The 13239-nt window shown below is 44.1% G+C and overlaps 1 protein-coding gene across 1 annotated transcript in view; it reads right to left on the bottom strand.

Annotated features, from left to right (window-relative positions):
- The window catches only part of dnah9 (dynein, axonemal, heavy chain 9), a 127410-nt gene that overhangs the window by 15272 nt on the left and 98899 nt on the right, over positions 1-13239 (bottom strand). Inside the window, exons 68-71 of the mRNA XM_023993787.2 lie at positions 7549-7676; positions 3760-3987; positions 1877-2068; positions 1423-1614 (exon numbers count right to left, since the gene is read on the bottom strand). Of these exons, the coding sequence (XP_023849555.1) occupies positions 1423-1614; positions 1877-2068; positions 3760-3987; positions 7549-7676 (740 nt within the window). The remainder of the gene's footprint in view (positions 1-1422; positions 1615-1876; positions 2069-3759; positions 3988-7548; positions 7677-13239) is intronic.

Here is a 13239-nt window from a genome sequence, read left to right on the forward strand (position 1 = left end):
CTCTTTGACTCCACACTTTCCCAGTCCCGTCCCACTCACAAGGCAGTCAATGTGCTTGACCTTATCTTCACCAGATGCTGTTTGTCTACGAATCTCACTGCTACCCATCCATGTCTCTTATCACTACTTCGTATTTGTTTTCTCTCCCTCTCTCCTCCAACCCCCCCCACTCAACCGGCTTATCCCAGTCAAAGCTCTTCTCTGTCCTGGTCCCCAAATGTTCTGAAAACGTCTCAAAAACTCTTTGAGAAGTATCTCAAATAATCCCATAGCTCCTTCCCTTTCCCCTCCTCCATCGCCAACTCCTCTCCTGTCCAGTATTTGGGCAGTACAGATGGATGAGGGAGTGGACATGTTCTAACAGACCCCCAGGGACCACCAGGCCTTTCCAGTTCCAGGCGCTCCAGCTAAGTCTCAGCCACTCAGCTCCCTCTATCTGTTTGCTGGCCAAGTGTAAAACGCTCCAGACCTCCATGCCAGGTGTCTCTGTCAGCCTAGACGTGCCCAGCGAACAACACCCGGGCTGGGGATAATTAAATACAACCTCTCCCTGGGGAGCTGGTGGGAGGAATGTGGACAGGCTGCAAGGGCTGGCAGACATTTTAGCAAGAGTGTTACTGATATAAATCTTGGCAGTTGTCTTTTTTTTATTTTTTAAAGAGGGCTGTGGTGAAGCAAAGTTCCTGCTGTCATAACAGAGAGGCAAACAGAACAGATTCCAGAGTTGGAGAGAAATATCAGCACGCTGAAAATGGGGAAAACAAGTAGATTTGAATTGACACAACAGACTTAGACCTTAGACTGTCAAGGTTGCTATCTATTAAATGATGGATGGTATTTTTTACTTCAGCAATTGACACAACAACCAAGTATACAATATAGTTATAGATAAGTTACAGATAAGTTTTTCCCCCTCACATTCTCAAGGTTGCTATTTAATAATTGACATTACTTACTTATGCGTCTGCCATGTCTGTAAGCTAGTAAGCTCCGCTAGCCAAGTATTGGCCATGGGCTCAACTAGCTAGCTATCATAACGCTACCCGTTAGAATATCCCTGAGCTGTCCTCCTCACTGATGGAAAACATGTCACTTGTGCGCACCACAAAATCTTGAGGGAAACTCTGACCCGACCGGGAAAATGAAAACCAATGAATACAGCGGTTCTCATGCAGGCTAGACACGCAACATTGTTACTGTTGCATCACATTGGCTGACCACTACCAACTTATTGGAGATTTTGAACATTGAAAAAATACAACAAGTGACATTATTGCAGCTTTAAGCCACGTGAGGTAGTGTAAGATCATTAGGTAACCTGATTGTATTTGTAGTCCTTTACTTAACTGGGAGCTATTGTAGTCCATGTTCCCAGGCAGGGAGAATCCGGTGGCCTGATGGTAGATGTGGTTCTTTACTGACCTGGTGGTAGGTGTTGTAGTCCATGTTCCCAGGCAAGGGGAAGCTGGGAGCCAGGTACAGCTCTCCCTCCATCATCTCAGGTTTGATGAACTCCTCCAGGTAGGTCCTACAGAGTCGTCTGTCCCAGTCATCAGTGATGTGACCTCCATACATGATCTCTCCAAACAGGTATCGCAGGTCATCATATGGCACCTGGGACGCAGAGAGAAAATGAGTTATAATGCACCTTAGAATCTTAAATGCTTTTCACACTACAGAACCGAATCGAGCTTAGCAAAACCAAGTTCTACTAAGTTGGCCTGGTTTACGCATCCATCATAGTTGCCAAAGAAAATATCCACAATTTGGTTTGGGGTCGGCAAGATAGTGTGAAAAGGGTATTACTGTCATGGAACATGGTTGTCTTTATTACTACTGTGGCACATAAGATACAGCATGTGTGTGGACTGGTTACTTTAGAGTTAGCCTCCAGGTAGTTGTAGAGTACATTGATGGAGATGGTGAGGTCTCCTGTGTTGAAGGGGTAAGATCTGTTCCAGCCCTGAGGTCCAAACTTCCTCCTTTCAGCCACCACCGCGTGGAAGTAGCACAGCGCAAACAGGATGCTCTTAAACTCATTCTCCCTGGCACACATTTCCAAAGTGTCCTAGAAGAAAACAAAGGCCCAGACAACTAAACAAACATTCAAAACTCTTCCTGACGAATGTTCACCGTTTCACTGTCTGCCTCAGAAAAGTACGGGTAGCATTTTTGAAGATTTTCAAATACAAAAGCGTTGTGTTGAAAGTAAGAAGCTGTGGCTGATTCTCTGTGCAGAAGTCCCCAGCAACACGGGGCTCCACGGTACAGAAAGAAGACAATGAATGGAAATAAACGGCAGGATGAGATTCTTTTTTAATTGTTACTGCTTGTCAGGCGATCTCGTCCCGTTGGCTCATCATACCCAGATAAGTGGAATGTAAGATGGCCTTAGGGGAGGGACGGTGAAATAAGAATGCCAATAACCTCTATGAAAACAGTGGGTTTAAATGCTCTTTTATATTCCTTCCTGCGTCAGGTTGAGTACTGTGGAGAAGGCCCTCTGGCTTTTCCCCTGTCGAGCCCAAGGGAGCTGACTCCTAGAACGTATGCACACGCACACACAAACGAGCACACACACGCCACAAACGCACACACGGAAAGTTAGTTAATATTCTGCACACAGTGCCTCTCTGGCTGCTCACAGCTGAGAGTGGAGCATTGCCTCCCTATCCATACACTGTTAGAGGACACACACACTTGATTACATTCTCTACCAGCAAAGAAGAAGCATAAACCAAGACCTGATAATACATCTATAATGACATGTCTTCCAGCCCTTTGAGAACTGTGTAACTACATCAAAAAATCCTAACCTTGTCATTCCAGAGGCCTGTTTCTTTAATGTCTCCTGTCCTCTGCTGGCCGTCACACACACAGCCAGGGGATGAGAATGGACACTAAAGCTTTTTGTATCTGCTGGTTGAAAAGGTCAGGAAGGAGGAAAGATACTGTCATCTCTCTGGCTTACTGTGGGTTACTAAGGGTTCTGGCTGTATAGAGACAAACCATTGATTAGCTTTCACCCTGTACAGTACATGATTGGAATATTGTCCCGCCCTGCTCTCTACAGTACCTAGGGGACCTCCTGGAGTGTGTGTATGCATGTGTGCGTGTGTGTGTGCGTGTGTGTGTGTGTGTGTGCGCGTGCTAGCTACCACACAAACATGCACTATCAGAGAGATAGGCATCAGCACTTTAAAATGGCATGTTGGATGGAAGCCAAGCATTGCATTATTGGTAAGGAGGCAGAACCCCAGCAGGTTATGGTAGGTTACAGATGGAGATGCATTGATAACTTGTTGATACATTTCTGGCTAACAGCTGCTTTACTGTAGATAGAAGTGCACTGATGAGGTAGAGGTGGAATTCTAACTAGCACAAATGCATGCGCGCAAGCACATGAAGGCATACACACACATAATTATGTCATACTGCATTTCGATCACAGAAAGATGGCTTGTGGATAAACATCCTAACATCCCGTCCAAATCTGCCTCTTCCCCATAGAGAGCCATGTTTCTGCTACAGGGGACGACTGTGTCCTCCACGGGTCAGAGTCTACTCTAAGGTCACTGACAGAGGTAACACTCTCCATCTGGTAGCTGCTACTGCACACCAAACAGGCAACTTGATGACAACACCACAGAGAAAGTGGCACGTAAACATGGGACGTCTGGACTGCTTCTTTTACGGGCAAATGAAAATGAAGAGCGGGAGAGAGAGAAATCGTACAATGTATGCCTATTTGTGTGTTACCTGGTTGAAGTTGTCCAGGGCCTTGTGCAGGTTGGCATTTATGCCAGTGGGTGGTTCATTGGTGATCTTGATGGAGTTCTCCAGGATGCCCTGTGGTATGATGTGGCCCTCTGGGGTCCCTGAAGGCTCAGCGCTGATGAAGACTCTGAAGTCCTGGTGACTGTTCTCTCCATGCTGCTCCAGATGCTTCTCTAGAGAACCCAGCCACCTCGCCACCAGGTGAATGTTCTATAGGGAGAAATATTACAGTAATATCAATAAATACAGGCAGCATGCCTCAAGCAAGGCCACATTTTACCTACACAACATGTTTTGTTGCAGGTGTGACTGGGCATTTTTAGCTTTTTCTATTCCCTTCAGAATGTACATTTCCACCCTGTATAGGGATAACATTGCGATAGCACTACATAAACTTGTCTGAGATAAATGTTCCATTCCGTGTGTCCTAACCCTGAGAGAGGAAGTTCTCATGGTGATGAGGAGTTAGCCAAGCCCCTCACATCACCGCCCAGAGCGCTGCCCGCCCGCGTGTTACCCAAATCTAATTACACCACTAATAACGGCAGTCATTAATTCATAAGCCGCTTTGCCTTCTCTTCATCTCCTACGGCACTCTAAATTTAATCATCCCTCTGATTGTTCAAGTTAACCCTCTTTCCAAATGACAGGAGATCCTCTGGAGCAACATCGCCGCAAATTTTAGATGACAAAATCAAAAAATAAAAGCGAAAGAGAACGACAAGAAGTTTCCTCGTGTGTTTAGTGAGAAGAATACATAGCCCGAAGCTGAGGGGGTAATATTCAGATAGATCCAAGTTAGGAGCCTATAAACTTACAGCATATTGAACGAGACACAAATTAAAACTTTAAATTGAAGTGCTTTTTCATTGCCTTGAAGAACAAGCTCTCCTGTTGGCGTCTAACTAACGAGTGTGTAATAAAGAGCCTAAACAGACAGACAGACAGACAGACTGAGGCCTCCCTTAGAGCCTGTCACCTTAATGAAACCACCTAGGCACAGAGAGAGGGAGAGAGAGAGGAGGGAGAAAAATACCTTCGAGATATTTTCTTTGTTCTCTGTTAAGCACCTCCATCCTCCAGTTCTTATAATGATGTTGTCACCATCGCCGACTAATTTTGTTTTTTGCTATGACATGATGTTAATAGTGAACATGGCCTATGGCAACACCAAGGCCCATCCGGCTGTCTCTCCACGTCTTCCTCTGCTCACACACTCAGTCCTCACTCTCTCCACGTCTTCCTCTGCTCACACACTCAGTCATGAAGGCCCTCTGCCCTAAGGGCATCTCCACAGCTGGCCTCTGACTTTGTCTTTATAACAATGTCTCTGCAGCAGAGACTTGGGCAGAATGACAGAATAGACATTAAAGATAACCAAACAGACTGTAGAGTTTCAGAATATAGCTATTCTGCAGAAGAAACATCCACACTATATTCAGCACCGGAATAGTTTTGTAGATAACATAATAATCTCAAAGCGCTTCAAAGCACACACAAAAAAGACAAGGACTCCGTAGTAGATTGCTAGCTAGCTAGTCCTTCACTACTACCAAGATGAAGCACCCACTTGGATGTTGCTACGGCAGTCATGTGGCGCCAGAAAGCACACAACATTTCAATAATAATTAAAGAGCAGCCTTGTAATTTTGTCCTCACTACGATCCTCATCGCTGCACACCTCTTGCTTTCGGCTTCTGTCCATCCTCAACCCCCGGACACTGGCTGGCATTTAAATCAAAACAGCTAGCAAGCTAACGTTATCTAGTTCGCCAAACAAACAAATTTCTTGCCAACTTCAGTCTTAACTTTGTAGAGGATTCTGATTATATTAATTAGCTATATTCATTTTTACTCCTTTAAAAAAAAAAGATTGTAGGTAAAGAAAAATCTATTAATTACAAAAATATTTACATAATTTACAGGAGCTTTCTGCTTAGGCTGCTGCTAGGGTGCCAAGGCAAATATGATATGACAACAATGAAAGACTAATAAGAAGTATGGCTGAATGAAATGAGGATTTAAAACGGCATGTAGCCTATGGCAATAGGGTCCTTACAGTGACGACTCTGATTAATTCAACTCTCGTTCACATCATTCTCTCACTGAAAACTCACAAGAAGAAAAAGTGGTCTGCATTAAACTTTACAACACTACCCAAATACCCAAGCTATCATCCTCCTTACAGAGTGAAGTGAAGAGAGATGAAAAAGAGGGAGAGAAACTAACTTTTTCTCTAAAGCGTCTCGCCCTATTTCCTTTCCATCTATTTTGCTAGACTGTGAGCGTCCCTGTGCCTTTAGGACTAAGTGCCTGGAGGACCTGGGTATTTTAGGTCCACTCAATAGAATCCCACTGCTGGGGATATGGGCTCTTCAGCTCAAATATATTCCTAGGTCTGGGGGATATAGCCTATTCAGCTCCAATCTGCCAGATTGATTGCCTTTTCTCTTTTCTCCCTCTAGGTGGGTTTCTGCATCTCTCAAAGTGTCTTTGGGTGGTCCTGGTTGGGCTGTGAAGAGTGGGGATAGGACAGGGCCCGGTGTGCAGCGGTATAAGGATAATGCTCCCGTCACAAACATAGGAGAGAGAGGAGAACAGGGGCCAGAGTAATTTACCTGCAGTGAAGGAGAACCTGCCATTGACCCAGCTTTGCAGCCTGCTACTGATCTGATGCTGGGATGGAAGGACCAGTGGGAGATGAGAGGGAGGTAAAAGGTGTGTGTGTGTGTGTGTGTGTGTTTGTTGTGGGATCAAGGCCTGGATACGAGAGTGGGATGGAATGACTGAGGTTAGAAAGATGGGAGGAATGGGAGGCAGAAGAGGAGACATTTTGGAAAATGTGAGGCAGGGTTTGAAAAGAGGGGGAGACGGTGGGATGAGAAGAGGGATTGAAATAGAAAAGAGACCTCCCTCCATTCTTTCTCCCTCCTTTTATGAGGGTGGTCCAGACAGACAGACAGAGGATGATAGAGTGAGTGAGTGGGCGGTGAGGTTGGTTGCCACAGGGACAAGGCTTTTTTAAGTTGTATCGATCAGGAGTCTTATGCAAAGGTAATTCAATCGCTGCTTGTCTCTGTGATGCTGGCTGTGTGTGTGGCTGGGAGAGAGAGAGAGACACAGAGACAGAAGGAGAGATGGATTGAAAAAGAGATGCTGCTTGTGTCTGTGATGACTGGGTGGGAGAGCTGAAGAAAGAGAGGCGAAAGAAAGGGATAGCAAGACATTCTCTGCTTTACCAGCGCTGTGAATAAAGGAGACCCCCCCACACACACTCTCTCTCTCCAAGAGTTGTCTCTGTGCCCTGTGCCGGCGTTCATATCTGTCGATACTCACCATTAGGATTCAACAAACGAGCTGGCTTAAAATGCAAACGCTGACTGGCCTTGCCCTCCAGATAAGAGAACACACACTGAGGAACCAGATACTGTACTGAATAATACCGGGCCTCTCTCTCTCTCCAGGAAATTATACTATTTCATATGCAGTTGAACCACAATGGAGAGCAAAAAGCCAACACTATGTGCAAAGCACAATGGATTAGAGAAACAATATGACCTTAAACACGGGAAAGAATACATTTTTTTAATTACATAAAAGTAAAATGACATTTCACGACATGGCCTGTTCTGGAATCCCAGCTGTATATTAGCTCGGTGTTGTCTTAGCAACGACTGGTTTAGGCAGTCGGCTATGTGTGTGTGTGCATGTATGTGTGCGCCTGTGTGTGCCTCTGAGTGTGTCTGCAAGTAAACGTGGGTATCTGAATACCTGCAGTATAACCCAGTGTCCCTCATTAGCTGCCAGATCCAGAGCCTGTTCAGCCACCACCTCCTGTCCCTGGCCCAGAGACACATTGTGGAAGTTACCGCTGTCAAACGTATAGCCCAGCTTCCTGCCTGAAAGAAAGATCACAGAGTAATGATTCAGATAATCCATAGCAGTTTAGGGAACATTGAAATGATCGACAGTTTAATAATAAAGTAGTAATCTCTTTTTATAAAGTGTGCTTCATTTATACACTGAGTGCACAAAACGTTAGGAACACCTGCTCTGACCAGGTGAATCCAGGTGATAGATTTTATCCCTATTGATGTCACTTGTTAAATCCACTTCAAATCAGTGTAGATGAAGGGGAGGAGACAGGTTAAAGAAGGATTTTTAAACCTTGACAAAATTGAGACATCAAATCAAGTTTATTTTATATAGCCCTTCGTACATCAGCTAATATCTCGAAGTGCTGTACAGAAACCCAGCCTAAAACCCCAAACAGCAAGCAATGCAGGTGTAGAAGCCAGGTGTAGAAGCCATGGATTGTGTATGTGTCCCATTCAGAGGGTGAATGGGCAAGGCAAAATATTTAAGTGCATTTGAATGGGGTATGGTAGTAGGTGCCAGGTGCACCGGTTTGAGTGTGTCAAGAACTGCAACGCTGCTGGGTTTTTCATGAATGGTCCACCACTCAAAGTACATCCAGCCAACTTGACAACTGTTGGAAGCATTTGAGTCAACATGGGCCAGAATCCCTGTGGAACGCTTTTGACACATTGTACAGTCCATGCCCTGACAAATTGAGTCTGTTCTGAGGGCAAAAGGGGGTGCAATTCAATATTAGGAAGGTGTTCTTAATGTTTTGTACACTCAGTACATTCACTGTTGTACATTCACTATTGCCTAAGAAAAAGTGGCCATCTGAAATTTAGCGAAGACCCACACTATTTTCCTAAAGTAAAGTGTATAGATTCAGGGTTCTTCATTCTGTGTGATCTGTGTTGCCTTTGGCCCTCTCTTCACACTCTACACCAGGCCTCTGGTTAGCTGCTTTAGCTTTGATGTGATTGGTCACGCATACTTGGATAATTAGTCATACACATGCATGCAAACACATGCACACACACACACACACACACACACGCGTGCACAGAAGGGTGTGGACATCAATTATACACACCCCTGTGTGTGTGTGTGTACATTTGAACGAGTGTGTCTGACCAATTATCTGAGCTTCAGTGGGAGAATGATCTCATATCACATGAGAGGATAACTGATTTCACGCCAGACCATAAAAAAGACTTGGAGACTATTCACTCAAACATCAAACTAGGTTACTGTGTTTCCAAGGTACGGAGGGACACATTTACAAAACAAAACAAAACATGTTATCTACAATCCAGCCTCAGCAGCCCAATAATTTTATTCACACGTTGTTCAATATAACCCTGTCAGTCACATTTCCATTTGAATCGCATTTGAATCTTTCATAAGACCAAATAGTGAAGTATTGAAATATTCGTCATCGAACACTGCTGAAGAGTAAACCTGTGATATCTCCTATACCAGGTCAGTAAAAACCAAAGCTTCACATTTCACACGTCCCGGTCTGATTCAATATTGCTAGTCTCGAAAACCCGACTCTAAACGTACTGGTGTGAAAACAAATTAACTTTTTACCCAGCATGCTCTACTGCAGGTAGATTGTTTTGGAATTGTTTATTATCTGTGTTTATTCATGTACAGTGCATTCGGAAAGTTTTCAGACCCCTTGACTTTTTCCACATTTTGTTACGTTACACGACCCTGCCAAGCTGCACTGCTTCTTGACACACTGCTCGCTTAATCCGGAAGCTAGTCACTCCAATGTGTCGGGGGAAACAAGTCCAACTGGCGACCGTGTCAGTGTGCATGCGCTCGGCCCACCACAGAAGTCACTAGAACGTGACAGAACAAGGAAATCCTGGCCAGCCAAACCCTCCCCTAACACAGACAACGCTGGGCCAATTGTGCACCGCCTCATGGGTCTCCCGGTCGCGGCCCGGGTATTCTCACATTCTTCTCTGCAGAGCTTCTCAAGCTCTGTCAGGTTGAATGGGGAGCGTCCCTGCAAGCTACTTTCAGGTCTCTCCAGATATGTTTGATTGGGTTCAAGTCCGGGCTCTGGCTGGGCCACTCAAGGACATTCAGAGACTTGTCCCTAAGCCACTCCTGCATTGTCTTGGCTGTGTGCTTTAAGGTCGTTGTCCTGTTGGAAGGTGAAGCTTCGCCCCAGTCTGAGGTTTTGAGCGCTCTGGAACAGGTTTTCATCCAGGATCTCTCTGTATTTTGCTTTGTTCATCTTTCCTTCGATCCTGACTAGTCTCCCAGTACCTGCCTATGAAAAACAACCCCACAGAATGATGCTGCCACCACCATGCTTCACCGTAGGGATGGTGCCAGGTTTCCTCCAGACGTGACGCTTGGTATTCAGGCCAAAGAGTTGGTTTCACCAGAACAGATAATCTTGTTTCTTATGGTCTGAGAGTCCTCTAGGTGCCTTTTGGCAAACTCCAAGCGGGCTGTCATGTGCTTTTACTGAGGAGTGGCTTCCGTCTGGCCACTCTAGCATAAAGGCCTGATTGGTGGAGTGTTGCAGAGATGGTTGTCCTTCTGGAAGGTTCTCCCATCTCCACAGAGGATCTCTGGAGCTCTTTCAGAGTGACCATCGGGTTTTTGGTCACCTCCCTGACCAAGGCCCTTCTCCCCCATTTGCTCAGTTTGGCCTGGAGGCCAGCTCTAGGAAGAGTCTTGGTGGTTCCAAACTTCTTCCATTTAAGAATGATTGAGGACACTGTGTTCTTGGGGACCGTCAATGCTGCAGAATCTTTTTTGATACCCTTGCCCAGATCTGTGCCTCTTCACAATCCTGTCTCAGACGTCTACAGACAATTCCTTCGACCTCATGGCATGGTTTTTGCTCTGACATGCACTGTCAACTGTGGGACCTTATATAGACACGTGTGTGTGCCTTTCCAAATCATGTCTAATCAATAGAATTTACAACAGGTTACCACAAGTTCTAGAAACATCACAAGGATGATCAATGGAAACAGGATGCACCTGAGCTCAATTTCGAGTCTCATAGCAAAGGGTCTGAATATGTAAATAAGGTATTTCTGTATTTTTTTTAAAATATTTGTTTTGCCAAATTTTCTAAAAACCTGTTTCCACTTCGTCATTATGGGGTATTGTGTGGAGATTGATGAGGAAAAAATGTAATTTAATCAATTTTAGAATAAGGCTGTAACGTAACAAAATGTGGAAAAGTTAAGGGGTCTGAATACTTTCCAAATGCACTGTACATGGAGTGATTCATTGGTTAATCTTATGCTACAAAAGATAAATAATATACATTTTCAAAACTAATCCAATCAGTTAGTTAGATTTTTCGCACCCATTACTGAAAGGTTTGTTCCACTGTAAATGGCTTACTTAGCAGTCTCCTAACACTGTTCCTAACCCTGGCAGTCATTATGACTGCAGGTTGCGGGTGAATAAAATTCCAACTGTTGGATATCTTCCAACTGTTGGATAACTCTGGCTAGATTCCAATAGGAATTACACCACTTTGCAAGCCAGCATAAGGTGACTTGCAGATAGGGTTGCAAAATTCTGGTAAACTTCCCAATGTTTTCCAGATATCCCGGTTGGACGATTCCTGGAAATCGTTCAACCAGGATATATATTTTGGAAAAGTTACTTGCAGGCCTGATGTGGCCTGTAAACCATGAATTCCAGGCCACTGTATTAGGGTAAAGCTAAGCCTCGTAATATGGCCTTAATGATAAATGTAATGTCATAAAGAGTTTAATTATAATGTTAATATTCGCCTAGGAACTCACTTGGTGAAAGCCACAGGACTGAAAATGAACGAATTCCACAACCATGTCCCTGTTACTAACAAATACAGTCATGGGTGGTAACTCTACAATTCACTCGAAAAGGCAAGGCACAGTGGAAAATTATATTGGAGGCGTGGCTTAGTAAATTTCAGGCTGATACAACTTAAATCAGGACCCCCTACATGTTTGAGTTGTTGTAACGAGAGCCAACGAGGGGGATGATGAAGAAAAGATATCCCTTAAGTCCCACATTCCAGGGCAAGATTTACAGTTCTGTTCGTGGTGGCGCCGCCCTCTTACAAGCTATCACAAGACAAATAAACTCCTCTCCCTCTTCTCCTTTTACAATGTGAGTGGCCCTGAGGGGGGTCAGAAAGACAGAAAACAGTCGCCTTCAGCAAGTCAGCAGACCGCCTTGTGTGTTACTAGGTAAACAACCAGCCAGGCTTTAGAGTGCCAAGAGATGTGTATTGCAAGGGAGGAGATTAACTTTTACACTTTGTGACAAAGGGAAAATGGCGCAAGGACATTTAAACACGTTTCCTTAACAATGTATTAAACTGAAAAACTCATACATGTTGATATAACTTGAAGCATAATGTGAGAATTTTCTTCTGATTCTTCTATGTCATTAAAATGGTTATAACAGGTATTCTTCTGAAACAAAGAACAGATGCATTTTACCAATATACTGTTTGGTACCTACAGGCTACGTACTTCATCCTAGAGATTGTTAAACTGTTTTGTGCAGTAGAAACATGCTGTGGACACTTATGAGGAAATCTCAGGTTTGTCCATAAGAACAGAGATGTTGAATATCTAGAATCAACGGGGTGATCTCGTGACGCCATGTCCGGTCATCAGAGCCCTATGAGTATCCCTATAAATTACAGGATTTGCAAACAGATGAGGAGATCAAGTTTCTTCAAGGTGAGGCCACACCATGAGTGATCCCATCTCCTTGGAAACCAAACTCCGATCAACTTTTCCTATCATACTTAGACGGAAGAAATCATCCCAGAGGGGATCCTGCAAACGCACTGTTTGCCTTGGAGACTAACTGACTGTGTTTGCAATCCATCCCGGCTGGACCAAAGGAAGAATTCACTGTATGGAAGTTCTCTAATATAATTGACTTTCCTGGACTGAGAACTGAGAGAGATCTCACTCCTTCGGCTGTGAGCTATTTTCAGTCCACTGGCCTCATCGACTACTGTTGTGAGAGACTTGGCCAACCATCCAATCCCATTTTCATCCCATCATAACATAATCCCAACTGAGAGGCAACAATGACATACAAGTCATTTGCCCTGTTACATTATCGATATAAAGTGGCGTTGTGTGTGAAACTTCGTGGAAGTCATTGAGTAATTGCAAGACGGCAGGTCTAATTTACAAGCCCATGTTCAATGCTGTCCTGGCATTGTCCACATCGGATGCTAACTGGTAGCCTAGCCCATTGTCTTTTTCGTGGTTGGTGAAGCTCTCTATAATTTCACAGTTGTGAAAGCCTATGATAATGATATAGCCAAATCACTTTTTCTCTTTCAATTAATAAGACCATATCATCCTCAAAAGTCTTGTGAATGTACTATTGTACTTGCCTTAGATGAATACGGAAATTCATTTATATGGACCTGAGACTCTCACCTCAATAACTGTATTGATTCCCATTATACCCTGCTTTGATATTGTATTTTGTTAACTACCTAATTTCCAACTTATTTAGTCTAGTAAATAAAACATTGAATTAACTATTTGTGGCATTAAGTTATTTTGCGAGTGATCGGGTTCTTGAGGTTCCAGA

The sequence above is a fragment of the Salvelinus sp. IW2-2015 genome, linkage group LG8, assembly GCF_002910315.2.
Source record: "Salvelinus sp. IW2-2015 linkage group LG8, ASM291031v2, whole genome shotgun sequence".
In the NCBI taxonomy this organism is placed as follows: Eukaryota; Metazoa; Chordata; class Actinopteri; order Salmoniformes; family Salmonidae; genus Salvelinus; species Salvelinus sp. IW2-2015.